The sequence below is a fragment of the Enhydra lutris genome, unplaced genomic scaffold, assembly GCF_002288905.1.
Source record: "Enhydra lutris kenyoni isolate GAN:26980312 unplaced genomic scaffold, ASM228890v2 scaffoldscaffold100, whole genome shotgun sequence".
In the NCBI taxonomy this organism is placed as follows: domain Eukaryota; kingdom Metazoa; phylum Chordata; class Mammalia; order Carnivora; family Mustelidae; genus Enhydra; species Enhydra lutris.
In genome coordinates this window covers 894050-920286 of record NW_019154184.1, presented here as the reverse complement: position 1 = coordinate 920286, position 26237 = coordinate 894050, and the positions used below count along the sequence as shown (strand labels likewise).

The window sequence follows — 26237 nt, the reverse complement described above, 5'->3', positions numbered from 1 at the left end:
TACAAAACTTATAATAAACTAAGTTAGGTAACTGACTTTCACCATGATGTTTCTGGCATTGTGTGTCACAGGAAAGCAGCCTGGGAGGTCATAAGGAAGCTATTTCCAAAGAGCAAGCTTCTTTATTACTATGCACACAGCTATTGTGTGTACAGTTTCAAGCATTATTTTGCATAAGTTCTCTTTAGCCTATTAAATTTAATATGCCCCTGCAAAGGGAATTTTGTGTCAAAAGTGTTTAAGAAGCATAAATATATGAATGCGTAAATCTAGCATGGTTTTTAGTGAAGTTATTAGAAAAACATTTTCTCTATACGGAGTTCTGCATACTTCTTGACTTTTTCCATTTTGTTTGTAATTATAAAACAAGAAATAGAAAGAAGCATTGGGACCTTCTCAGCTCTCCTGCTAATAAAATCAGGCTTCCTTTCTAGGGTTAAGCATGTGTCCTGCTGAATACTTACCTCTAAGCACTCAGCAAGAATTACTGCACAGTGTGCTGTGTGGTTCCAAGGACCAGTATATTTTGCAAGAGGTGCTTTGTACTTCTAATTTTTTTCACTAAATTTCTGAATTCATAGCAATTCTGTGCCTGCTCAGGCCTTAGATTTTGTAGATTTTGTGATTTTTTTTTCTCTTTTTGTGATTTTGTTGTTATTTTTATTTCAACCTGAAGAAGTGTGATTCTGGAGTGGCATGGTCAATCCAGTTACAAGAGCCCTTTCAAGGTAGCATATAGCCATTGCACTGTCTCTTAAAATGCAAAGTATGGAAGGGAGAATGACAGATGCCTTATGGAAAAGGTCTGTAAAAGTTTTCTTTCTTCTAAGTAAGAATATAAGTACTCTCTCTCTCTTAATCTCTCTCTCTCTGCTAGTTTCCAGAACTATGAAAATCTACTTTTCTATTTGAGAATAAATTATCTTTATACAGTAATTCAAACATCGATACACATTAACCTTTGCCACTGAGCTTTCTTCTAACATAGAAGAGTTCATTTTGAGAGGCGTTCTGTTACTGTTCTATCTATGCTGTTAGTACGGGACTTTGTACAATTGCCCTTTCTGAGGGCCAACACTTTCAATACACTTTTACTCTGTGAACCAGGTCTGAGACTGCACAGGGAAAATAACGTTAAGCTATCCAAAGAGCCCTGCTCATGTGTCCTCCTAATTCTTCTCTGCGTTCCCCTATTTTTCTTCTCCTCACGTCTGACACTGAGGAGGGCATAGTCTTAAACTGAAGTGGCAATACAGTTTGTTCTCACTGGAAACCAAACCAGTATTTTTGGGGAACCTGCTTGTCTATAGTAGTTGATGCCTTTGAAAAGACTCAGCATATTAAATGTCTATCATATTGTAGCTAGCTATATACATAGGCAGATTGACTATTTCTAGTCCTGATTTGTATATCACTGAGCTATAGTAGTTTGCTTTATCCATTTGTGGGATTAAACAAATACTGTTTAATGGTTGTAAACTTTTATAAAACCGCTTTGGGTTTTTTGTTTGACCCAAACATAATGTAAGTCTCAATGACAAAAATACACAAAGCCAACCAGAGGTGAGTGAAAATATATCCCATCCCCAGTTTTGTCTACCCCTATAATGCAGGTGCAGTGCTTTGCAATGTTCTCACTAGCATGAATGTGCTATGACTACCTAATGAGGTTTTAATTGGTTTCACCTATAATCATGACTGAAAATGCTGTATCATTGATGATAATGAACTGTAACACATTTATTTTCTGCATAAACTATTTGTCTACTAACTACTAATGGCTGTGTTTCTTTAAGAACATCAACAACAAAAGCCATACCACACCGACCTACACACATACTCTAGATCTCTTCTAAAAACCTCATTTTTTTGCCCTTGGGGAATTTCAATAAAAACTTGAAACTACAAGGAAAAAAAAATCTGTCCTTGGGACTTGCAAGAAGAGAGTTCTCCCCAAATGAGTTCAATCTGAATTTTATCACAGTAAGCAAATGTCTTCCTTTCTCTTTGTATACTAAAGAAGCTTCAAGTGCTACTCATCCGGTGTTTCTCATAGGCCTGGACTGGGCCAAGCCTCCACTCATAGGTCAGAACTAGATGGAGGGCTCAGGGCCCAGATTAGTTTCTTCCCTGAATAGCGTTAGGGCCACAGAAATATCATGTGCTGGGCATTAACCAAAATATCAGCACTCAAAGCAGCCTGGCACCCTATACTTTACAGAGAAGTCACTGGTGGAATGCTCAGCTGCATCAACTCCATCAGGTTATAGGTGTGGGAACTGAGGATCCAAGAATTAAAGAGATTTGATTAAGGCTTAACAAGGAGGTAATGGCAAAGCCATGGACTGGAACTTCAGGCATCCTTGCTCCCAGGCCAGTGAGCTCTTTTTTTTTTTTTTAAGATTTTATTTATTTATTTGACAGACAGAAATCACAAGTAGGCACAGAGGCAGGCAGAGAGAGAGGAGGAAGCAGGCTTCCTGCTGAGCAGAGAGCCTGATGCAAGGCTTGATCCCAGGACCCTGGGATCATGACCTGAGCCAAAGGCAGAGGCTTTAACCTACTGAGCCACCCAGGCGCCCCACCAGTGAGCTCTTTATTACAGTGATGTCTGCTCTTCCCTCATGCTTTTCAGAAGCTTCCTACTCCCAACCTAACCTCCCCACCCCCACCCCCTGAACAATCCAAGTCAGTCCCATTCTAAGGGCAGAGATGACCACAGTTGCTACATGAAAGCCCAGCCTGAGCCTTTGGAAGGGGCTATTCATAAACCTGAGAATATTTCTCTCTTTTATCATCCTTTTGGGACTAGGAGTGCTCATCTCTCCCTATCCTTTTCTTTCTTCCTCTATTACTCAGGAATATATGTAATTAAGTTCTTATTGAATACCAAATATGGACCTGGCCTATACTGGACTAGGGAGAGACAGAAGAGAAATAAACAGTTCCTAGCTTCTGGAACTTACACTTTCATGAGGAAATAAGGCACACTTACAGAATAAGTTAATAAATTAAGATTTTCTTGGAGAGCAATGGCAGCCTGAGTGTTGGAGGGAGTGGTAACAATAGAATTCCAAGAGGGGACAACTGATTATTCAGTGCCTCTCTAATCGTAGGTGAGAAATCAACTAGTTTGACCATTCCTCTCTCTAGCTTAACTCTCTGGCCTCACGACTAAAATGTTCCAGTTATCCTGGACCCTTCACTGGTGTCCCAACATGCCATGCTTTTTCTTTATCCCCTCCAGACTTTTACCTTACTTCTATTCTTTGTTCTAACTTAATTTTGAAAAATCACTGCTAATATCACCTCCTTTATTAAGCTGCGCCACCTCCTTGATCACGTTTTGTTGATCCTTACCTACAGTGGGCCTTGTAGGCATTTTGAACAATCCTTCTTAGTGCTTGTCACTCTGTTACAACTATGTTGGCATGCAGACTCCTGTCCAAATAAAGGAGTTCCTTAGAAGCAGAAACCATGTTTTTCATCACTTCATCTGAACTATCAGAAGAGGTAACTCTCAATTATTGTCACTGAATAACAATATAATATATACTCCCTTCCCTTGACCCCCAACTCTTGCTCCCCAGTTAAATGTGTACAGTTTGATAAATTTTTCTAATCAGTTCTCTGAACTCTAGTCAGAAGGAAGAGGTCCAAGGGCACTGGGCTATTGTTGCTTCCTGGCCAGTCCTCCCCTACCCCTCTTCCACACCTGACCCTACCCCTGACCCCACCATCTGAAGCAGCTCTTCCCAGGGACCTACTTCACAGAACCCAGGTTTCAGAACTCCAGCAAACAATGACCCTTGACTCTTAGCCTCCCTGAACCTGGTCTAGAAATAAACTCATGTAGTCTGCTCCTCATCTTTAGGCCCATCTTTGAAGGCCAGGGTAAAGCACTTTGACCTAGGTTATACAGAATTGAGTCTTGAGTTCAAGGCCTACTAATCCTGCTATGAATCCACACTACTCACACATACAAAGCATGGTACACTTTGAAGATGACTTTCACATCTATTATCTTTTTTGAACCTTACAACAAATATGAGGCAAATATTATTTTCTTACAGATGAAGAATCTGGCATAATTTACTCAAAGTTGCTCCCATAAAATGATGGAGTTCCCTGGAACCTGGATCTTTGGGCAGATTTTCCCTCTACATTCTGGTGCAGCTCAAACTTTAGCATGCATCAGAATCACCTGGTGACTGTTAAACCAGATTGCTGCTCACCCTTAATCTTTCCAATTCAGGTCAGTAGTGGAGTTCGATAATGTGCATTTCTAACAAGTACCCAGATGACGCCAATGTTACAAGCAACTTGGATCTATATGCTATAAACTTGTTTTGTGCCCTCGGACAAATCCCTTCCCTTTTTGTCTGCCTTAGTGCATAAAATCTGGGGGCTAGACTAGAACCATGATTTCCAAATTCTTTAGCAGCGAAACCCATTTGCCTAAATAAAAATAAATAAATAAATAAATAATTAAATAAATAAATAAAAAGAAATCTTGCATAGGATACCAATACATACACAATATATAAAATCCAGGCTGCTCCAGATAAGTGGTGGAGGGGAACCAAGAGTTTCCAGAACCCATCTCCACATGGAGCCAGCGCTGAGCTACCTCCCAGACTACATTTACTCTTTGAGGGTTCCTTCAGCTCTGCTATTCCAGGATTCTGAAAGACAGCACTTACTATTGTGTTAGAGGTCAGAAGATTTGCAGGGAAACAGACCACACTAACCAGTGCAAGAAACTGCTCTGCCCATGCCTAATGTTTGGGTCCACACAAGATAGGAAATGTTAACCCTGTTGGGCTGTTGGACTGAAGGATCCCTTTGATAATGTTTAGGTCTGTGGGCCAGCTCTAGAAAAATGATTATATACACATACACACAAAGATATTCAGGATAAACTTTAAGAAGTGTTGGGGGCTTCCTATGGGTCCTACCTCAAATTAACCTTTTGACGGCGTCAGACATGACATTTCCACTAAATTTCTCCTTGGCATTTTCATAGCATAAGCCCTCTCCTTCATTCCTTAGCTCAGCCACTCCTTGGGCCAGCTTCTTGTCTGGAATGCTGCCTAGTTCTGTCCTATGCTTCCCCTTGTCTGGGGCCAACTTGGCCCTGCGGAAATGCCCACTCTCTTGCTCAGCTATCACTCTCCCCAGAGGACAGGTAATACTGTAGTCAAACTTCACCTCAATCAACCTCCACCATGAAAATATAACCCTGAGAAAAACAAAGAACATGTGGCACAGGAGAGCTCCCCCCGCAGAACTTCAGGTTATATGAATGGCAATTTGTCTTTTCTCACTTGGCAGAGGGCTCAGAGGGGTGTGAACATATTCATCCCTGTCTCTTGGCAGCTCAGAGCTGGCAGAGTAGGCACTCTTGTCTGGCAGAATTGTGTGACATACAGAAGCTCTAGGTCAGCCGATAAGATATTCCTCTAGCTTCAGTGTCTACCACAGTAATGTCCACTCTATCTTTTCCAGGCCAAAGGAGTGGAAAAATAAAGGTTTCTTTTTGGTTTTCAATTGCTGTTTAGTGAGAATAAGCAAGGAAATGAGCCAAAAGCCTGCAGGTAACATCAGGAAGGCCTGGGGCTTTCCACTGTCAGGGAGGTTCTGAGCAGATTCTCCTGATGCTGGCTGGGCTCTACAGCAACACCTCTCTTCTGGAGCCTGATGCTTCTAAGTGAGCTGGCCCATTTCTACAGCAGAGAGGAATGAAAATGGTTCAAATCAGGAAGAAAGTATGAGTGGGGCCTGGTGGTGAAAACAATTAGGAGCAGTGGGCCCAAGGACCCAAAGGACCAGGCTTTTGCTTAAAGTCCTGTTATGATCACATCTTCTCTGGGTCCCTCAGAAAAAAGCAAGAACTACACTGGTCTGCCCCAGCACACACCCCCTTATCTTATAAACACCAAAATTAACAGTTGCCTGTTTATTGTTTTTCAAAACAAAACTTTAAAAAAAACCCAAAACATTCAAAATTCCATTGTGGCAGAAAGCTGAGCTGATACGGCTGAAGTGGGACTGTCTCCCAGGTTGTTTCATGGAGCATCAGGTGCACTGGTGGGGGCCAGGAGCAGGGGGACAACGGGCAGGGAAGGGGCTGTTGCTGCAGCAGGGCTGGAGAAACACTTTGCACCAGTGTGGGCATCAGAAGAGCTGCAGGCCAGTTTTGAGTCCATGCAGCTGGCGCTGGCTCCAGAGAAGGCCCTCCAAGTTGCTGCTGCTGTTGCTACTGTTGCTGCAGTTGTCACTGCCCACACCACAGCTCAAGCCAAGGGTGCTGTGGAGAGAGGGGAGAGGGGTCTGTCAGGCAAAGACCAACTTTAGGCTCTGGAAGGGTTAAAGGCGCTTGAATGATGTGTGTCTACGGAAAGGGCCCACCCTCCTGCCTGGTTTTATGAAGACGACTATGGAGCAAATCTGAGAAACTACTTCAGATGGGCCCCAGGGGTCGTTCTGCCTTCCCCACAATTGAGAAGAGGGAAGGAGCACAACTTTTCAAATGAAACTTTATTCAGAGCCCTAGTATATAAATCAGATTAAAGTAGAACTATTTGGGTCAAGGCAGGAGGGAGAGCCCGTATACCCCCCCCCCAAGGAAGATATTGAACGTGGCCACCTTAATAGGCCTTTTTCTAGGGCCATAGATATTGGGATCCCAGAGGACCCTGGCTGGATCCCTCCCACCCCCAACAGCTGGATAAAGGGTCCAAGGCCAGAACTGCGCTACAGGGCTAGGCCCAAATCCCAACCCAGGATTAAAAAGTTGTTCAAGGGGAGATGGAGAGGAGAAGGTAGTTGAGGGAAATTGGGAGGGGAGGTGAACCATGAGAGACTATGGATCCTGAAAAACCACCTGAGGGTTTTGAAGGGCAGGGGGTGGGAAGTTGGGGGAACCAGGTGGTGGGTATTAGGGAGGGCACGGATTGCATGGAGCACTAGGTGTGGTGCAAAAACAATGAATACTGTTATGCTGAAAAGAAATAAAAAATTAAAAAAAAAAAGGTTGTTCTAAGGAGAGGACTGCCCTTCCCCTCCCTGGCGCTGTTCAGAACACTCTTGCTTCCCCTGCTTCCTGAACGTCCTTCCAGGTAGATGAGGGTGATAGCTGAGAGCAAAGCCATCATCCTTCCCCTCAGGTAGATCCATGGTTACACTACTGCAGCTAAAAAAACCCTTAGAGATGATCTAGTCCCATTCCCTCCCCTTGCCCACCATCTTACAGACAAGGGAACTGAGGCCCAGAGATGAAAAGGGACTTGTTCCTGGCCACAAAACCAAGTCAGAGGTGGATCTGAGACCAGGAGCAGGAATGGGCATGCCTGCTTCAGCAGAGGAAACCTCCCTACTACAGGGGGTGTGGGGACTGGACAGAATCAGCTCCCTTGGGGAATTAACAGCTCCTCCCGCCCATACTTGATACCCCGATGCTCACCAAGCCAGCCTTACCCAAGGGGAGAAGAGGTCTCTCAGACATGTGGGCCCCACTCCCAACTATAGACCACCTGGTTTCCCCAGCTGCGTCTCCTCTCCAAGGGCCTGCTGCCCCCTGGCCTAGGACAGAATCCACAGCAACGCCTTGGGCCTGACTTGCTGCTGGGGTCCCTGGGTTCTATAGCTCTCTCCCTGAAAGTCCAGAGGAAGAGGGGCTCATTTCCCAGGGAGTGGGTAGGCAGCACAGAGACACACTCTCAGTTTCAGGGGCCCACAGAGGTCTCTCTCTGGTACTCACAGGATTCTCCCGATCACAATGGCCCCGCATTCCGGAATGTACAGGCCCTCTGGACGGGCTCCTTTGTGTTACCAGCAGAGCCCCTCAGCAAGGGCTGCTTGGTTCCTGGCTCCCTGATGACCCAAGGGCTCCCACGCCTGTGATCCAGAGGCGAGTTTCGAGGGAGAGCATGGAGCCCTGCGCAGGCCTTGCTACCAAGATGCCTGGACAGTGCGGGGAGGCCTACTGATTACTCTGTGCACCTTTGGACAAATCCCATCCCCTTTCTGGGCCTCAGTTTTCTCCTCAGGAACATGAGGAAGTTGGATTACAGAACCCGTTCTTGACCTTTTGGGAGTGGTGGACCCTTTAGAGAATCCGAGGAAAGCTATGGAACTCTCTCCTCCCAAAAATGTGTGTGCACACATACATACACTCTGTCTCCATCTCTGTCTCTCTCACACAGACACACACAAACTGGATGCAATCTGAAGGGTGCCAAGCCAGCTCTGCGTGGCTACCTCAATGCCCACCCCAACCCCCAACTAGGGACTGGGAGTCCTGTCAAGGGCCCAGTCAGGGACCAGAGCTTACACATCACTCATTTAACCCCCCACCCATCCTACTTTGGTCCTTCCCTTCCTCCCTCCCTCCTGCAGGAGGCAGAGAAAGGGGTAAGAAATCCTGCTGCCATGGGCACTCACCCAGTCTTGCATGTTGGGGGTTCCAGCCGCTGCTCTAGCACAGGCTGGTCCAAAAGATACATGGTGTCATAATTCTCCAGCATAAGCTCTGCTGGGTCCTCAGTCTGACCTGGCATTAGGCCTAAGGGGAAGGTATCCCATCGTACATCTTCTGTGGAGCAAAGGGAGGAGGCAAGAGTGGGCTGATTAGCTAGTTCTCAAACCGGTATACAGGCCTGCCTACAAGGTCTACCTGCCCACCTACACTTGATCTTAGCCCAAAAGGCCAAGAAGCGATCTACCTGCCCATCTCCATTAGCCTGCTCAGCATGGGGTTTCTGTGCAAGTCCAGCCTCATTTCTGTCTGCATCATTTGTCATGAGCTCCTCTCTTTGCACTCCCCACCCCTTCCATACTCCCTTATTCACTCTTTATTGCCCTTCTTCCCTGCCACCACAACCCACCCCCAAGTCCACAGATGCCATGCACACAACTACAAACGTATTTGTTCTTCTCAGCTCTTCTTCCACGTCCCCAGACATGCCCTCAACACAAATACAGACAAGGACATCTTCTTCAGTTCTGGCCGTATCACTGCCTCAGCCTTTCACCTGCTCTGCTATTTCCGCACACACACATCCTGAGAGTCTGGATGCCCCAGAATTCCCACACCTTTATCCCGAACCCAGATACCTCAGAGTATCTGAATTACCTAGATTTCCTGCATGTCTACACACAACCCCCACTCTCAATGTGTTTGAATGTCCATCATTTTTTAGTGGCCTTGCATTGAGATACATATACACACACCCACATACCACACCTCAGGGTGGACTCTCTCTCAGAGGTATTATACTCCCCCTGCCCCCTGCAAGGTCTTACTGCCCCCAAATGTAAACACAAAGAACATCCCTTATCTAGGGAAGGGATGTCTTACTGTATATCTCACTCCCCACTGCCACCTAAGTATATACACACAAACACACTGACAGAACCCACCATTCACTGAATGTTCCCAGCTTCACTCCCTGCCTCCTACACCTCTCATTCACAGGTATATAAGAATGCATGGGAAGTCTTAGCCCCTATATATGTGTATGCCCACAGAAGAAGCAATGGAAAGAGAGAAGAAAAGACTTTAATATCCTAGCCTTTCCACTTTCATAAACTACTCTCCCACCGCCCCACAACAGATATTCCACTTTAGAATGAACCATATCAGGTACTCCCTACCCTCTGCCTAATAACTTATATACCCTCTACATAGTATTATAGTAAACCCTCATTCCCATCCTTATACCAGTACATCCAATGTCTTCAAGTAAAGCTTTCATGAGTTTCTCCAAGTAGATCCAGTTTCTGGCCTCCTCCATCTCCCTGGTACCCAGAAAATTCTCCTTGTCATAATGCTCCTGGCATTCTGGAAACTATCACTCCTGGACTAGCTTTTCATGTTACCCAGAGAACCACCCACCCTGACTCTTTTACAGGAAGAAGTTGTGCCTGTCTTAATGTCCTGTGTTGCCCTATAAATATAAGAATACCTTCATACACAAGGACACTTCCCCCATGTTTGTCACTGACCTAATCATCCTCCCACCCCAACACTAACATCCCCAACCCTGTGTACATCATAGCCCCTGCCTCTCCAGACTGACATCTGTGTACATGGCCCTCACTGACAACAGAGACATACATACATGGGCTACTTCTGGATGGTTGTCTCACTGCCTGTTCTCACACTTTTCCATATACCCCCACCTCTCATTGCTGCTACTTCTCCTCAGAGATACCTCCTGGCTCCCAAAGGTCTCAGTGATCCTGCCTCTTCTTCCAAAAATATAACATGATCCTGTGTGCATTTATGCACAGATGCATAGTGTCTACTTCACAATGACTTCTTTCACAGCCCCTACTCTCTCACACACATATACAATTTTGCCTATGTCAATGCCTCTCCCATTCAGTATCTACAAAGGCCCCAAACAGTCCTCCTTGCCCTAAGAGACTTCTCTGACACCACACAGACATAAAGGTACTCCCTCACACCTAACACTCAGTGCCTTTATGCCCCAGCCCTTCCAGCAAAGGCTCTACCTTTCCCCCTAAGTTCCTTTGCTACCTCCCCTTTCTGTTGTTCCCTATCATGCCCACTCTATACTATACCCAATTCCAGCTGCCTTCCTTCCCTCTTTCAGATTTCATCACACTGGCTGTTCTCTACATCTACCCCTACCTCCAGCGTGTACATATACACACATGTCCCCCTACGCTGACATATACACCAAACTGTTCATTCCTTCAGGATCTCTCTGCTTAAGGTTCCTGTTCCCTAACCTAAGCAAAGGCACTGAAAACACATCCCTCAGAAGGAGATTTGTAGTCCCACTTTGTGTAGATTGTGTAGTCCCACTTTCTTATCACCTAATCTTCTCTTTCCACCACCAGGCTTTGTCTCACTAACTTGTATCCTCACCTAAAAACCACACTACTCCTTTATTTTCACTTTTCTGATCTCCCTTCCCTTCCTCTAACTTAATACCCCTGGTTTCCCGCTTTCTCATATATACAGCAAAATCCTGTCTCATCACCACCCAGCCTCCATACACATTCACATATACATAGAAAGCATTATTGTCTCCCTGCTCCTGATTCACTGCATGCAAAAAACACATGCAGAATCACATATATCCACCCACCCCTTGCTATCTCCTCTGTATTTTGCTGCTCAGTGCCCATAACCACACCATCCTGTGGGGCACTGTATGAAGCAACCAGTAGTATGAGAGTTGTTGGGGCCCTGAAGCTTACACACACTGTCTTAAAGGGGAAGAAAACCAGGTGTCATCTACACATCAAGTTGCTTCCCAGTCTTGCCTCACCCTGGCTATCTTCCATTACTTTCCATCTCTTCTCTAGGGTGGAGGGAAGCCTCAAGAACCAGCTGGAGAGGGAAGACTGGTGTGACGGAAAGTGAGTATCAGGTTTCTTACCAGAGCTAACTTGCCATGGAGAGCCCTGCAAAGCTCCTCTTTTATGGGCCAGGAGCCTGGCGTTCTCAGCAGTGGGAGACTCCTCCCCAGTAGATAAAGGCCCCACCTCCATTCTGTCTTCCTCTTCCACCTCTTCCTCCTCTTCCTCTTCATCTTCATCATCTTCATCTTCTTCCTCCTCCTCCCACTTCTGGTCATCATTTTCCTCTTCCTCCTCCTCCACCTGATCTTCCAGATCTTTCTCCTCCTTTTCATCTTTCTTGAGATCATTAAGGCTGCCCTGCTCCTCCTGCTGCTGGGGTTCTCCTTCAATTCCAAAGGAACCAGCTGGTTTGAGGTTCCAATACAGGCTGTCCAGTGTGTAAGGAGACTTCCCGATGGGGGAGGCCTCTGAGCCCTCCTGTACTAGGCTGTTCTCTCCAGTCTGGGTATAAATGGAACAGATGCGCAGCAGCCTCTCCTGCTCCTCGTCTGGCAGGACCTGTCCCATGGCTTTGAAGACGCTGAGCAAAGGGAAGGATGGAGTAAGACAGATTCAAAATCTCAACTCACTTCATACCCCAACACTCCATGGTTTGAACATGGTCTCTAAGTTTCCAGACCTGCCTCTGAAGGGCAGTGCAGAAGAGCAAACCGAAAACAGGACCGAGGCCCCTGAACAAGCGCTGTGATTCATCTCTGTGGCTCACATCTACTCTCAGTAAAATAGCGTAATGGCACCTGACTTATAGGGTTGTTGGGAAGAGTAAGATAGCTCACACAGAATGTCTGGCACAGTGCCTGGCACATAGTGAGTTGGCATGCAATAAATGATAGCTATTCATCTGTACTAAATGCTATGTAAATACAAAAACTAGCCAACAGGCTAACAGGACTGGACATGAAAATGGCAGAACCCTCTGTTCCCCTGGCCTAGCCGAGCAATTTGTTCTGAGCTCCAAAGATACGCCTCCAAGAGTGCTGGGCTTCTTCTGCCTGGAACACAAAATGTGACCCCTTTCCAGGAGCAATTACAGTCCTGCCTGAAATGGAGGAAAAAGAAAAGAAACCAGCAGTTGACAAGACAAAGTGAGATGTGAGAGGGAAGCCAGATGAGCACTGTGGAACTTGGGCACTACAGAACTGAGGAGAGGCAGAGAGTACAAGGAGGGCAGGAGAGATCAAGGGAGGGCTTTGTGCAGAGACAAGAGTAAGCACACTATACTGTGTACATGTGGTGGGAGTACCCTGGCTCCGGGTGAAGGGCTGTGCTGGGGAGCCGTGGGAAGAGAAGTGTGCAAAAGTTAAGTATGTGTGCTAGGAAGAGGGGGTCATCTGACGACTCTTAAGCACAGGTGATGGCTGCCATTTCTGAAGATCAACATGGTGCCTGTGTGGAGGATGGCCACATGGAGGATGTGGAAGATGGCCTGGAAGATGGCCTGGAGGCAGGGAGACCAGGGAGCTGGTAAGGGTTGACCTAGGGCACTGACCATGGAGACAAGGGGGAGAGAAGCTGTGAAAGACACAGAGAGCAGGACTTGGTGACTGATGGTAAGGGTCAGGCAGAGGGGAGTTAAAGATGATGAGAGGGTGCACGTAAAGGATGGTGCTAAGAGCAAAACCAGCAACACAGAGCCAATAGGAAGAAGAGGTCCTAGGGAGAAAGAGCATGAACACCTCTTGCAGAGCCTCATATAAAACCAGGGATCTGGTCATTGCTGGAGGTGTGGATGGAGTAGACAAATAGTTTCCTTCTAGGTGTACTGAGTTGTGAACTGAACTGTGAGTCATTCATGGAGGTTGCCATTATGCTCAGCAGGCTCTCTGGCCCCATATGGTCTCTGGTCACTGGGGGTGGGGCTGGAGGCTAATGACTTTACTGGAACACCCTTTCTGCAGGGCTAATTTCATATTCCAAGAGGACACTGACTCAAACTGAATTGATATTGGCTGCTTCAGGAAAGGTCTTGAAAAATTTCCAGGCTTTTTGGAGGAAAAGCCAAAGACGCTCTTCCTGCTCACTGTGGTCCATTAGTATGATTAATAATAAACATTCCCAGGCACTTGATATTGGACAAATGCTGTTATCACCACTGTTTATTATTACCCACCTGCTATCTCAAGCTGTCTAGTGTGACCACTGAGGTATAAGAGTGATACGAGTCTTAAAATGCATCTCTCTCCTTGGGTTTGTCTGGTCACAGGTCAGGTTGTGGAAGAATGTGGAATTTGGACTCATAAAACCTGGGCCCAAATCCTCGTCCCACCATCAACAAACTGTGTAGCTTTTGGATAAATCACTTCACTCCTTGGAGCTCCAATGTCTTTCTTATCAAATAAGGATATAATCCTTTACCTCCAAAGAATGCTGTGTCAAAGGAAATTACTTCTACAAAAAACACAGCACCATGCCTGAGACAGTTAACTGCCAGTGGTATATTTTATTTCTCCTTCTGGGGAAAACAAAGCCAGGTTCTCTATGTGCCTAATAACACATGCTTTTCACAATCATGTAATCTAATGGAACATTAGAGAAAGAGCACAGGAGTAAGGACAGGATATCTGGATTCTGGCTCTAGCTCTGACTTGCAGACTTACCGCTGACTTACAGTCCAATACCTAGGATAATCCTATGTCTCAACCTGTGTGATGGGGTGATTAGGACTCTAGATTCACTTATTACCTGGGAAAAGCAAAATCTGTGCATAAGGATTGTACCCAAGTAAGCTGCTGTTACTGCCAGCATGTGTCACATCCCTCTGGTATGCCTGGATTGGGAGATCTCTGTGGTCCAGACTTCAAGACCAGCAGCTTCCACTCTGCAGGTACTTAGGATTGGAAAGCACCTTGAAGGCCACCTATCCAAACCTCTCCATGCTGCTCTTCTCATTCCCTCCCCCCATTACCTTCACATGTCGTGGTCTTTCCAGACTTGGAAGATTCATTTATTCTTCTGGAATTGCTCAAATGCCCTGTCTGTCATGCTTTTCTGACCCCTCCAGGTCTTTTTGGTTCTCCTCCCAGTTTCCCACCCATCCATATCACTTCCAGTCTAGATCATACACATCTGGACATCTGGCTGTTTGGTTCAGTTCCATCTGTTGGATATCTTGCCCTAGCTTCCTTTCTCTACAGAGCTACATATTTTTTCTCTTTATCAACTACTACTGTGCCCCAAATGCCATTAGGGTTCAAGAATGACTTTCTGACTCTATGGAGGGATCAGGGGACTAAGAGGGTCTTGGCATCTAGACTCCCACTTCATTCAGTCCCCAAGCACAAATTGAGCTCCCAGTAAAGAGAGCACTGCTGGCAATGAGAGAGCAGAGTATACTTTAGTTCAACAATGTTTACTGAGGTCTGTTTAGGGTCTGGATTTGTGTCGTGGTTTAGGGCACAGATGGCTAATACAAAAGCCTTACCTTTAAAAAGCTTCTCTTATAGAGGGAAGGAGACATTATGGGAAGAAGACATGGCAACACAAATTCTCAGATTTGGAAAGTGCTTAAGAATCAACATAACAGCGCAGATAGTGATACCAAGTGAGATAGGGAGCAAAAGAGAAAGATCACTTTAGGATTGGGTTGAGAATAAGATGACCAGTGTTTTGGCCACAGTAAAGTATCTGTGGGCCATCCATGGGGAGATGTCTGACATATAGTCAAATATAGGAGGCTGAATCTTGGGGGAGGGGCCTGGGATAGATAAAGAGATTTGGGCCTTGGCACTCTATAGGAACTGGGGAAAAAAGCATAGGCATTTCAAGGAGAGAGTGGTAAACAGCCATTAATGCAGCAGACACAGCAACGGACAAGGGCTCAGTGGATTTGGTAATTAGGAGGTCAAAGCAGACTTGGGAGTTAAATGCCAAATTGCAGAAGGTTGAGGAATAAAAGGGTAGTGAGGAAATCAAGACTGTTGAGTATAGACTACTCTTTTGAGATGTTCTGATGGTGGTCCGTGGTGGGGGGAAAGGACTGATATGCTGCTGATTACCCAACACAGGGATGAAGGGTCAAAGGAGATTTTGCTTATGTTATTGTTTAAAGATGGAAAAAAACTGAGGCACATTCATAAGATGAAGAGGAAGAGCCAGAAGAGCAAGGGAGAAGCAGGGTTGAGGGCCCCAGTGACGTTGGCAGAGGTGGCTCCAGAGAATAGGTGGAAGAACAGGCTTTGAGGTGGGGCAAGGCCACCTCATCCTAAGACTGGCAAGATGGTTGAGTGTCATCGCAGATCAGTTCATGAGGGCTAGACCTCAGGTGGAGGGGCCGTGCTGGATGCTCGAGGAAGCTAGGGTGAAATGGGGGGGGGTTGAGGTGAGTGGTAAGGGCTTAGAACAGTCAGGAAACAGGAGAGAAAGAGGGCAGAAAACAAGTAAAAAGTTCAGACAAGCAGAGCTGAGGCCTGGACTGAGATTAAAAATCATACCTCTGTAGTGGCAGCAATCCGCAATGCTACGTAGTTTTCTCCAGCAGAGCTTAGCTACTTAGACTGAGGAGTGGCGGAAGCAGAATGGGGAGAATCAATCCCAGCTCAGGGGTTGGCAAGTCAAATACGCCAAAGGAAAGGCACAGCTGAGGGTCCTGACGATGAGTGGTTGAAGTGATCAACCACACACGGGATGGAGGAGAAGCAAGGCTGAGGAAATGGAGGTATAGAGGTCTGGAGGCAGGCAAAGAGCTAACATCATGGGATGCAAGGGTGAGAAATGGAAGGATAAGAGGTTATGGCCACTGAGTGGGATGCTGGGATGTCAGGTTTCAGAGGGGGAACAGCTCTGAATGATGGAAATGTGTTGCAGAGCGTAGTAGAAAATGAAAGTCACTGGAATGAGGAGATGAAGACTGTCAGATGGATCACTCAAATGAAATAGATATTATTCCAGAAAGCAGGAAGAGAACTGCGTGTTATGAAAGAAGTGGTTCGGGGTCAGAATATGACAGAGAAAAGGAAATGGAGACAACCACAGGTATTTACAGGAACCAGTGCAATATTCAGTTTAACACAGCACCCAGGGTAGATTGGGTAAAGGGGACTCACAGAAGGTACAGTTACCATGATGGGTTGGGGCAGAATCAGAAAGATCTTTCAATGTCAGGCCAAGAAGCCTAGACTTCATCAGAAGGTTGGTGAGCACCTAGGAGAGATATACTTTGGGGAGATAACAAAGGAGACAGCACAGGGCTCAGAGTCAGAAGACTGGGTTCAATGATAAATAGCAGCTATCATTTATTGTGCCCTTACTTTGTACAGGCCACTGGGCTAAGCACTGTGGGGGTGGGAGGAAATTATCTCATCCATTCTCAAAACAGACTCAGTTGAGACTGGTCTTAAGTTGTGTGATCTTAGGCAAGAATTCCCTACCCCTTCCCTAACTCAGTTCTCCCATCTGTTAGTAGGAGGGGAACAGGACTCAGAGTCCTTGCAAATGACCAATTCTGCCACTCTAGGGCTGTGTGTCCCCGAGGCCTATGGAGCCTTACCCTCTTACCAGATGGAATTCAAGAGACTTACAGCTGAAGGAGTTGGGAACTGGCCCAGCAAGGGGACCCCAAGCAGGACTCAACCACCCGGGGCCAGTCAAGGGAGGCAGAGCAGTTGAATAGCCTCCAACTCCTTCTGGCTTCCCACTGGCTTGCAGAAAATCGGCGGGCATTCCGTCCTGAGAGAGAAGAGAGGGTCTGAGGAGAAGGAACCAATAAGCCTCCCACCCAATCTTATACCTTTAAAAGCTTGGCTTTGTCCCTCCCTACTCCTCCAGACTCCCTACTCTGTACCTCCCATTTGCTCAAGCTTTCAGGCCCTTTTATCCCAGACCAGTTTACTTGGCTCCAAAGGAAAAAAAAAAAGGGTGGAAGATTTGTCCACTGCTATTGCGGGGCCCTCCTGGACAAGCTTAAACCTTTAACAAGGGGAATGTCCACCTGGTGCCTTTCAACTGAGAGCTGAGGACAGCGGCAGATGCTTCTGCCTAGGCTGTGTTAGGCCCTGAGGCTAGGGCTAGTCTCCCTCACCAGTCTTGGTGTTAGCCACAATCAGTTCAATGGTCCATCTGAGGATGTAGGTGGGCCGGATCCCGCTGTCACCCAAGGCTGGCAGCTCAGAGAGCAACCTCTCCAGCAGGGCCTGTGTGAAGGTCTGGGAGTGCAGGCCCCTGAGCAGAGGCTGCCAGAATTGAGAGAATGGCTTTGGCACCAGGATGTCACTCAGGTCCACGTTTTCTGGTTTGTGAGGGATACAGGTTGATGGAAAGGGGAGGCAGGGGCCCATGGGAGAGGAGAAAGGAAAGGAAAAAAAGAGGGAGGAAAGAAGAAAAGCAAAGGGAAAGAGAAGGTGGGGAGGAAAGGGGGTGGGGGGGCACCCAACAACAACAGAGTTGCCACCACAGAACAGAAAGAGAAGAGCACAACAGCAAGGAGAGAAACCAGTTAGTATCCGACAATAAAAAGACTCAAAACAAAGTATTAAAAAAAAAAGCTCTGGTTCTAGCTTCAACTTTGTCAATAACTCACTGTGTAATTTTGGGTCAGTACCTTCCCCTCTCTGGACCTCAGTCTGACCATCTGTAACATGAGGATATTGAACTAGATGACCTCATAAGGCCCTTCCAGTTCTGCTATTCTAACTCTCTAGTTAGCGGCTAAATCACAATTAACATAGCACAATAATGACATTAAGACTCTCCCACACCCCAGCCCACCCCAGCCCACCCACTTCCAGGCCACTTAAGAATAGCCCAGCAACTGAGTAACAGTGGTGCTACCTGTTCTGCTCAGCTGAGACAGGCTTCTAGAGGCTATGGAATGGCAGGAAACATCCCTTGCCTCCCAGTCCTGGGCTACCCAGCCCACCCCTGGTGTTCCTGCCCAGGACAAAGAATAGTCTTTGAAGTGAGGCCCCAGGACCATACCTTCGTAGTCTATCTGCAAAGCTGCCAACTGTTCAAATGTGGGGATGAGAAAGCCATCATCCAGAAAAGCATCCAACACAGCCTCCCTGGAGGAAGAGGACACTTAATTAAGCCAACTAGGCAGGGAGAAGACCCTCTTCTACTTCCTTACCCACTCCCAAGGCAGCTTATGCCTCTGGCTCAAGTGAGCAAAGCAGCATGGGAAATGAAAGCGGACAGTTGGATCTCAGGCCTCAGCCTTCTGGGGCAGAGGCAGGGCTGAAGACTAGGATAACTAGGTTTTGAACAAGCATTTACCAAGCACACGCTGATCTAAGGCCCATAATGACGGTGGTAGCGGCTGAACAAGCCTGAAAGCACACACAGAGAAAGGTCCCAGGCCCACAGAGGAGGTAATGCCTAGGGTCACAGGGTCAAGGGCTTTTAGACTTCAGCTACTACTCAGTCTTTTTGCTTCTCTTAACAGTCCTCCAGTCTTTTACCCTCCCTTCTCCCCAGTTACCCCCTTTCAAATCCCAGAAGCAGAAACTTTGGGGATTCAACTGCAGGAGCAAATATAAACCTTATTCCTAGGGACCCCAAGAACCCAGAATTACGTTTGAAAGCATAGGCTATAGGGGGTAATCCCTCAACCCATGTAGCTCCAAATGAAACCAACAACCGCTAACTGTTTTCTGCAGAACTAGCAGTTCCCCTCAAAAGAGGATCCCCTAGCTGACCAGGCCTAGAGGGAGAACATGAGTTCCCAAGGTGTCTCAATGGCCAGAGGCATTGTCAGACCATGCTGTCATGCTTAGATCCCTCCCTCCACCAAGTATGATGTGAAAAGAGTTGTCCTTCCATCCATCTCCCATCTTCTCAGATCAGTATCCAGGAAGAGCACTTACAGCAGCCAGCTGCCTGCCCGGCATAACCGGGCAGACACCACTGAACACAGGTACAGGGACAGTTATCCCAGCTGCTGAGATGGCCTTTGCTGAAGGGTGTCAAGAAGCCTAGGATGGGCAGACACTGATAAAAACATCTTTGGAATTAGTAGTATCCTTGGAATGAAGAAGATGCAAGGGGCAATCCCAACCTGCACTGTAGGCCATCTACCCAGGCCCACCCTGTCAACTGTAAGACCTTCCTAATACTCTCTGCCCCATCCCAGATTCCTTCCAATCTCTCCCTAGTTTGGAAGGTCTAGCTATGCCTTCATAGGGTCTTAGTGGAAGGTTCCTCAAAGCCCTTTCCAGCTGAATTTGGGTAGCAAGATCCAAGAGCTAAGGAGAAGAGGAACTGATAGATACTCTCTGCACCAGATTGAACTGAGCGCTCTTTGGAGGGTGGGGGGAGGCTCATGACCACACTGAGCAGGGAGGGACTTACTCTTTCAAAGAGCCAGATTCTGGGGAAGCCTCTCCTTTGTTCCCCCAACCATGATTATCCTACCCAAGGGACATGATTATTCCCCACTTGCAGTTAAAAAATCAGCAGTGCTCACTGTATCTTTTACCTCAAACTTGAACATGGGCTAGACAGTGAAGTGGTAAGGATGAAGGGCTTTTCCTACTTAACCAGAGCTCCACATACCACTGGACAGAGAGGAACAAAGCTGGCAAGGCGACTGATGACAGTAGACATTCCTGTCCCTGGCCATTTTAGTGATTCAGAGTATGCAATCCCTACCTGGCAGCTAGCAGGGCCAGGGGAAGAGGGTCAGGCTGAATTTGGGTCATCTGGTAGGGGATCGGGATTATCCATAAGATTTCCTTACAGCAAAGGTTGACAAGCTGGGATATGGAAGCCTATTTCAGTGAGGCTGCTAGAGAGCCCCTAATTACCTAGTTACACACCTGTTCTCACATGTAATGCCTTTGAGCTCTGCCAGGATGCATTCTACAGGTGGAGACAGGTTGTTCCATGCTTTAACAGCCTGAGGTAAATGCCTAAATTTCTCCAGCACCTGCCAGCAAAGAAGTTACCATCAGAACCCTGATTCAACCAAGCAACCCTCTTCCACCCTTCAAGGATCCCTTCCCATAGGACCTCTCAGCACTTCCCTTCATGAGATAGGTAAGACATGCAGGGGTGGGCCCACAACTTCCCTACTGAGCCCACTATCTAAAATATCCTGACTCTTGGAAAGGCAGACCTTCTTCTCCCTCCCTCTCCACCCTGAATTCCCTGTGGCTCCCAACCACCAGATACTCCAATACTGAGATGTCCAGTGAAGACATTTTGTTGGAATTAGGCCAGAGACCCTTGGGTCCAGGAATGAGGAAAAGCAATGGGTTATGGAAGAAAGGGAATCAGGACACTGATATTCTAATTCTGGTCCTATCACTGATTGCATATGTGACCTGGGGCTAGTCCCTTCACTCATCTGTGTTTTCAATTTATTTCTTCATCTGTGAAAAGGAAGAGCCAAGCTGAATGGTTTCTAGGCTACCTCCCTTCCTGCTAAAATAGCACCCCTCAAGCTCACCTGATCTAGGAAAGTTCCTGGGTGCCATCTGCTTATCAGCTGCAGTATTGCAGGACTATGCAACCACCTATGCCCAGTTGTTCCCTACCACCCAGTGAGGCAGATTATCCAGACTTCCATCATCTGCTCTCTTCCATCGGTGTGGAGGATCAGCCAACTGGATTCTGCTTCTCTTGTCTCCTTCCTAGATCCCCCCCCTCTTTCCAAGAAGTCCCCTCAAGCTCTGCCACTTTTCTTTCAAATTCGTTCTCAGGACTTCTCTCAGGAAGCTGGCAAGAGGGAAGAAATGGCTGGGCAAATGAAAACACACAAAGTCAAGGGCACTTTCTTACCTTAAACTGCTCCTCTTCATATGAGACCAGCAGTTCTCGGGTTCTTTCTGAAAATACAATATGGAAACAGATAGGGCAGCCTGGCCCTCTACTCCTTATGGGATTCTGGGCCCTTCTCATCTCACTTCTTGAGTTGTAAATTGGGAACTAGAATTCTTCCCTCTCCTACTTCACAGGGTTCAAGGAAAATGATTTGTGACAGTAACTGTTTTAAGCTAAAACTCACCACAACCCCAGAGGAATTGCTGAGTCAGGAAAATAACCAGTGTTAACCATAAGTCTGCGTCTTACAGACTCAGGGGCCCCTCTATGCCCCCCATCTGACCCAAGGACACCTACCATATAGCTCTTTATGTCTCAGAGCCTTTTTCAAATGTGAATCAACCTCTTTGTTGCCTTCACTGTCTCCATCAACCCTGATATCCAGTTCTGCACCTTTCCCTTTATCCTTAGGCTCTGGTTTCTGTTCTGTGATGTCATCAACTACAATATTTTTATCTTCCTCTTGGTCTTCTTCATCTGTCTCTTCCCTATCCTCCTCTAGCTCCCAGGTTTCTCTCAGGCTGTTCTCCAGCTGGCGGCACCAGTAGGTCTTCTGGAGCCAATCCAGAACAAAGTAACAGCCTAAAGGAGAGGAGGAAGGAAGGCAGTGTCATTGGAGTAGCCACAGGCAAAAAAGCTCCTAGCAGACCCCTAGCCTCCTCTTATAAGCATTATGGGAAGAACTGAGGAAAGATGGTTGGCTTCAAGAAGGCACAAATCTCAAATATCTAGAGGTAGCCCCTCTTGCTCTCGGTTATCTCCCTATTCTTCGCTTTTTTCTGCTCATCAGCACCTTTCACAAGAAACTAATACCAGTATTAGAGACGGAATGCCAAAAATAACACAAAGCTGGCAAGTGAAGAAGAGGCACCCAGGCCCACTAGATAGTTACAGGGTGCTGGCCAAGTCTCTTCCTTTATCTGTATCTCAGCTTCCCCAACACGAAGGGACTAGGCTGAATCAGTTGGGATGGGGTGTCTAAAGAACCCCTGGGTTCATGACACTGGATGGCTCACACCTCTCAACCTGCTCCCCATTCACTTCTCTAGGTATGAAATTTAAGGGGATGCCAAAAAACATAGTAATCAAGACATCAAAACAGGATCAGAACAGTGTGCTCCCAAGCCGTACTGGAGTCTAAAGCAAAAGGAGAAATCACCAGTAATCCTGTCTTTAAAATTTTGGCATTTTGTTCATTGTGGGTTTTTCCACATCAGAATGTTATTTATTCTGATTACTGAGCTTCTGACACCCCCTTAAAGTTTGTGCCCAAGACAAGTGCCTCACTTGCCTCACTGTAGTTCTGGCTCTGACACCAGTTAGAGATCCTCCTCCCTCTCCCCACAGTGCCACCCAGCCCAGGCCCCTGGGCTTAACTATGATAGGTATGCTCCCTGAAAACTCACCTCTGCGGCAGTCATTTATATGGGGCATTTTCTTGTGTGTCAACTCATGGCGAAGTTCAACAATCCAATCCGGAATGTTTATCTGATTGTGAGGGAGGGTGTGAGTACAGAAATTAGAAAATATTAAAGCTGGAAAGGACCAAAGAGATGAATTACCCTGGCCTCCCCACACTTTATAGATAAAAAATATTGAGGTCCTGAGGAGGTTTCAGTCTTAATGGCAAAGCCAAGATTAGAAACATGGTCTCCTTATTCCTTCTACTGCTCTGGGGAGGTAATCTGGAAAATCAGAAAAGATAGCTACCTCCTCCAACACCAACCACCCTCTTTGAACAAAGATTCCTGTGAAAGAGCATTAACAATCACCCCCAGCCTTCCTCTGCCCTATGAGTCCCAATCCCTGGGTACCCTTTATCCTTCCTCCCTTCCTCCCACACCCTTTTTCAGGAAGTTTCTCTTGATGGCTGAGAACCTGCCTGCCCTCTGGGCTTCTACATACCTCACATACTCACTCAGGGCACGAATGTCAGACATTTTCATGCTGCTCAGCTGAGCTTGTCTCTTCCCTCAGACTGTCAGCTAGCTCCCAGAAGGCAAGTGCTGGGACTGCTACCTCTTTCCTGTCCTCACCCAATGGAGCATTCCAGTGCCTCAGCTTCACTGGCCCACTCCCAAAAAGCTGGACAAGCCAAGCCACTGAAGATAGCAGCCATGAGCAAGGGAGAAAATCTGCTTCTTTCAAGCAGGAGGCTGAGGCTCTGGGGTTCTTGTTGGGCTTGGCTGGTAGTGGGGGGATGAGCTAGTCTGACTGTGTGCCCGTTAACACCCCATGCCCCATTTAGTGAGCCCTTCTGGGGAAAGAGAATTTAAAAAGGCCATTTTGTCATACATACCTCCTGAGCCAGGAACTTGAGAGGGAGCTTGACAAACTTTGTCTTCCTCTCTGAGATAAGATTCACAAACCTGGGGTTGGGGAAGAAATAAGTGGCATAGCCCAAGGAACTGTTTTACTCAAACCAGTGGGGCTTCAAAACATCTTGCTAAGTTACTGACACCCGGAGTTTCTACAACTTTCCACTAACTGTTCTGTCCTCTTCTTATGATTGGTATCAGCCAGCACAGGGATGTCTGCCCTGTACTTAAGCCATACAGATGAGGAAGACAATGCTCTGGACTTGAAGAGGTCAGTCTAGGATAAATAATCATGACAGAATAAAACATACTGTGCTAGATCACGTTATAAATGCTAAAACAAAAGATTACCTATATCAAATAATATGAGGAGCCCACCTAAATGATGGAGAAGGTAAGAAGAGCTAGGGAGGACCTCAAGGCACACAAAGTAAACAGTATGAAATGAGCAGATTTTGACAGGTGAGAAAATTCAGTGACAGTCTTTTTTCTGATGTGTATGAAATAGCTAGAACCACTCTATATCATTTTGTTAATCAGGAACTCAGTGTCCACTTCAACTCAGCAACCTTTCAGTGTTCAAGGATAGAAGGGGGAACTAGGTATGGATGGGAGGAGGGTTGAAAACTCTACACTGAATCATGGCCAAGGACCTCAGACCATTCAGAAAAGTTCTGGGTAAAAGAGTTAAAGGGGAAGAAAAAAAATCAAATTATCAAAGCTGGAGGTGATTCACTGAGATCACTTGGTATAAATCACCCCCACCCCACATTCCAGAAAGAGAAGAAAAATGGAAGACAGAAGGTTCTCAGGGAAAAAAAAAAAAGGAATGTGTATTGTCAGAGGGTACCAAAAGGTGTCATGTCAAACAATCACAGGATGACCCATACAGAGGGGCACATGGGGTGCTTTGCTTCAGGTAGCACCTAAAGCCAAGCTTTTCTAATCAAGTGGCTACCCCCACCCCCATCCCTCAACCCATCCTCACCCCTACCCATGCAGGCCTTACCTGACCAACGCCATGCCATAGAGCAGTCTAAGTTCATCAGGGCCCAAGCCACCAGCTACATCCATGAGCTTACAGCGTACCAGGTCAGCAGTAGAAGCCACTGCCAGGGGTAGTTCGTTGCCTAACCTAAAGAGCCACAGTCCAGCACCATCATAAAGGTCCCTTACCCTGGTCCACCCACCACCTCAAAACCTAGATCATTGTAAATTATTCCAATGACATAACTGGCTCTAGAGTGCTTGACAAGACTCAAATCAATAAAGTAGGTAGAGGGAGGGTAACGTAATTGTATACAATCCAATTGTATACAGGGTATGAGATGCTGGCTAGGGTTTACAAAGGACACCTAACTGCTAGGCAATCCACCAACAATTAAACGTGAACACACCCCTTTCTTTCACTCTAAAACCTTTAATTCATTCAGCTGGAGAAAACTTCATCCTTTGCTCCCAACTCAATCTTACCAATTGGACCGAGATTCCCCATCCAAACACGGTTTTGCTAGCTAGCACCGCCCCCGCTCCCGGCCCAATTCGACTCAGAAATCCACCCTAGGGTGTAAACCTACTCCTTAAGCCCTGGCTCGGGTACACCGGTCCTTTTGGCACCTTCCCCAAGACAGAAGAAGGTAAGGGTTAAAGCTCGAAGATTTAACAAGAAGGTGGTTGAAGCACACCGCCTTCCTTTCCGTACATGGGATTAGTACAAAAGCTTGGCTGTGACTTTCCCCCAGGGTCTTGGGAAACGGGCAACGCCCAAATCACTCCAAAGGACCTTAGGCATTTAGAAGATTGCAGACTTGGGCTTTGTAAAAGGAATCCTACAAAGAAAGAAGTGAGACGCCACCAGCACGCAAGCAGGAGGGCTGAGCCGGCAGCCTTACCTACTCCTCCACACGGTGATGCGGTTCAGGGCGTACCGTTGCAATTTATGGTCATCACAAAAGAGATACACCGTCACCTGATCCCACTCGGCCCTACTGAGCCAGGCGACCACGATGCGCTGGGCCCAAAGTGGCGACGACCCTTTCTCTTTAACGCACTTCCCGCACCACGCACTCCACACACGATCCATACCCAGGAAACCTACACCTGGCCGGACCCGGATTCCCACCGGACACCGGACTCCACCGCAGGCCTTCTGTCGCAGCACTCCCCACAGCTTTCAGTTCAACGTGCTACCTTCACTCCAAACCGCCGCTGTGCCAGCAGCCAATGGGAGAGCGTGACCCAGACGCAAGCCCGCCTCCCTAAGTTAGCGTGGCAAATCAGAACGCGAGAACTGGGAGCCGACCGACCCACAAATTGGAGGCAAGGCCTCCTTAGCCGGAAGTGTTCTTTTCTCAAAGCAACCGTGCCAGCACCAAGTGTTCAGCTTCAAGGTTCCGCTAATTTCCTGGTTGCTAACGTGCTTCTGTCCCAGACCACAAGGAGGGTGTCTAAACTGCGAGGAATTTCGCTTTGCGCCATTTGGCGGGCTGGGGAGGCATGTGATTGTCCTGTGTACCAGGAATGCGTTTATAAGTATGTTGTTATTGCCATGAATCAGCACCTGACCCAGAAAAACACTGTGGACACTGAAGCAAGTCTACAGAGGAAATACTGAACTATTTAAAGTTAGATTGGAAAATCTGCTGGTTTTTCACATCTGTACAGCTACGAGCTTAAACTGGGTGATCTCTAGGTTCTCTTCCGTAGCGGAAATTGTAGGATTTTACTTTTTCAACAATCCACTGCTATGTTGGTTTCAATATC

The 26237-nt window shown here is 46.9% G+C and overlaps 1 protein-coding gene across 2 annotated transcripts; it reads right to left on the bottom strand.

The window, feature by feature from the left end:
• Positions 1-5944: 5944 nt before the first annotated feature.
• LOC111139323 (LAS1 like, ribosome biogenesis factor) lies at positions 5945-25685 on the bottom strand. Of its 2 annotated transcripts, XM_022491581.1 has the most exons (14): positions 25367-25685; positions 24484-24609; positions 23456-23525; positions 22563-22644; positions 21454-21738; positions 21115-21161; positions 20151-20260; positions 18313-18398; positions 17915-17965; positions 17417-17623; positions 16917-17064; positions 11418-11920; positions 8446-8596; positions 5945-6310 (listed from the first exon to the last, which is right to left on the bottom strand). In XM_022491581.1, exons 1-14 carry the CDS (start codon positions 25555-25557, stop codon positions 6178-6180), a joined length of 2190 nt encoding a protein of 729 aa, XP_022347289.1. In that variant the 5' UTR covers positions 25558-25685; the 3' UTR covers positions 5945-6177. The 2 variants fall into 2 exon arrangements, with proteins under 2 accessions (XP_022347289.1, XP_022347290.1); XM_022491582.1 differs by lacking the exon at positions 17915-17965.
• Between the last annotated feature and the right edge of the window lie 552 nt (positions 25686-26237).

Bases quoted from the DNA above. Each gene is read 5' to 3' on its own strand.
- LOC111139323 (XM_022491581.1), bottom strand. From the start codon at position 25,557: ATGGATCGTGTGTGGAGTGCGTGGTGCGGGAAGTGCGTTAAAGAGAAA. The intron at 24,610-25,366 runs GTAAGGCTGCCG...GTGGCTCTTTAG, and splicing joins ATCACCGTGTGGAGGAGTAG to GTTAGGCAACGAACTACCCC. The intron at 21,162-21,453 runs GTAGGTGTCCTT...TTGTATTTTCAG, and splicing joins GAGACATAAAGAGCTATATG to AAAGAACCCGAGAACTGCTG.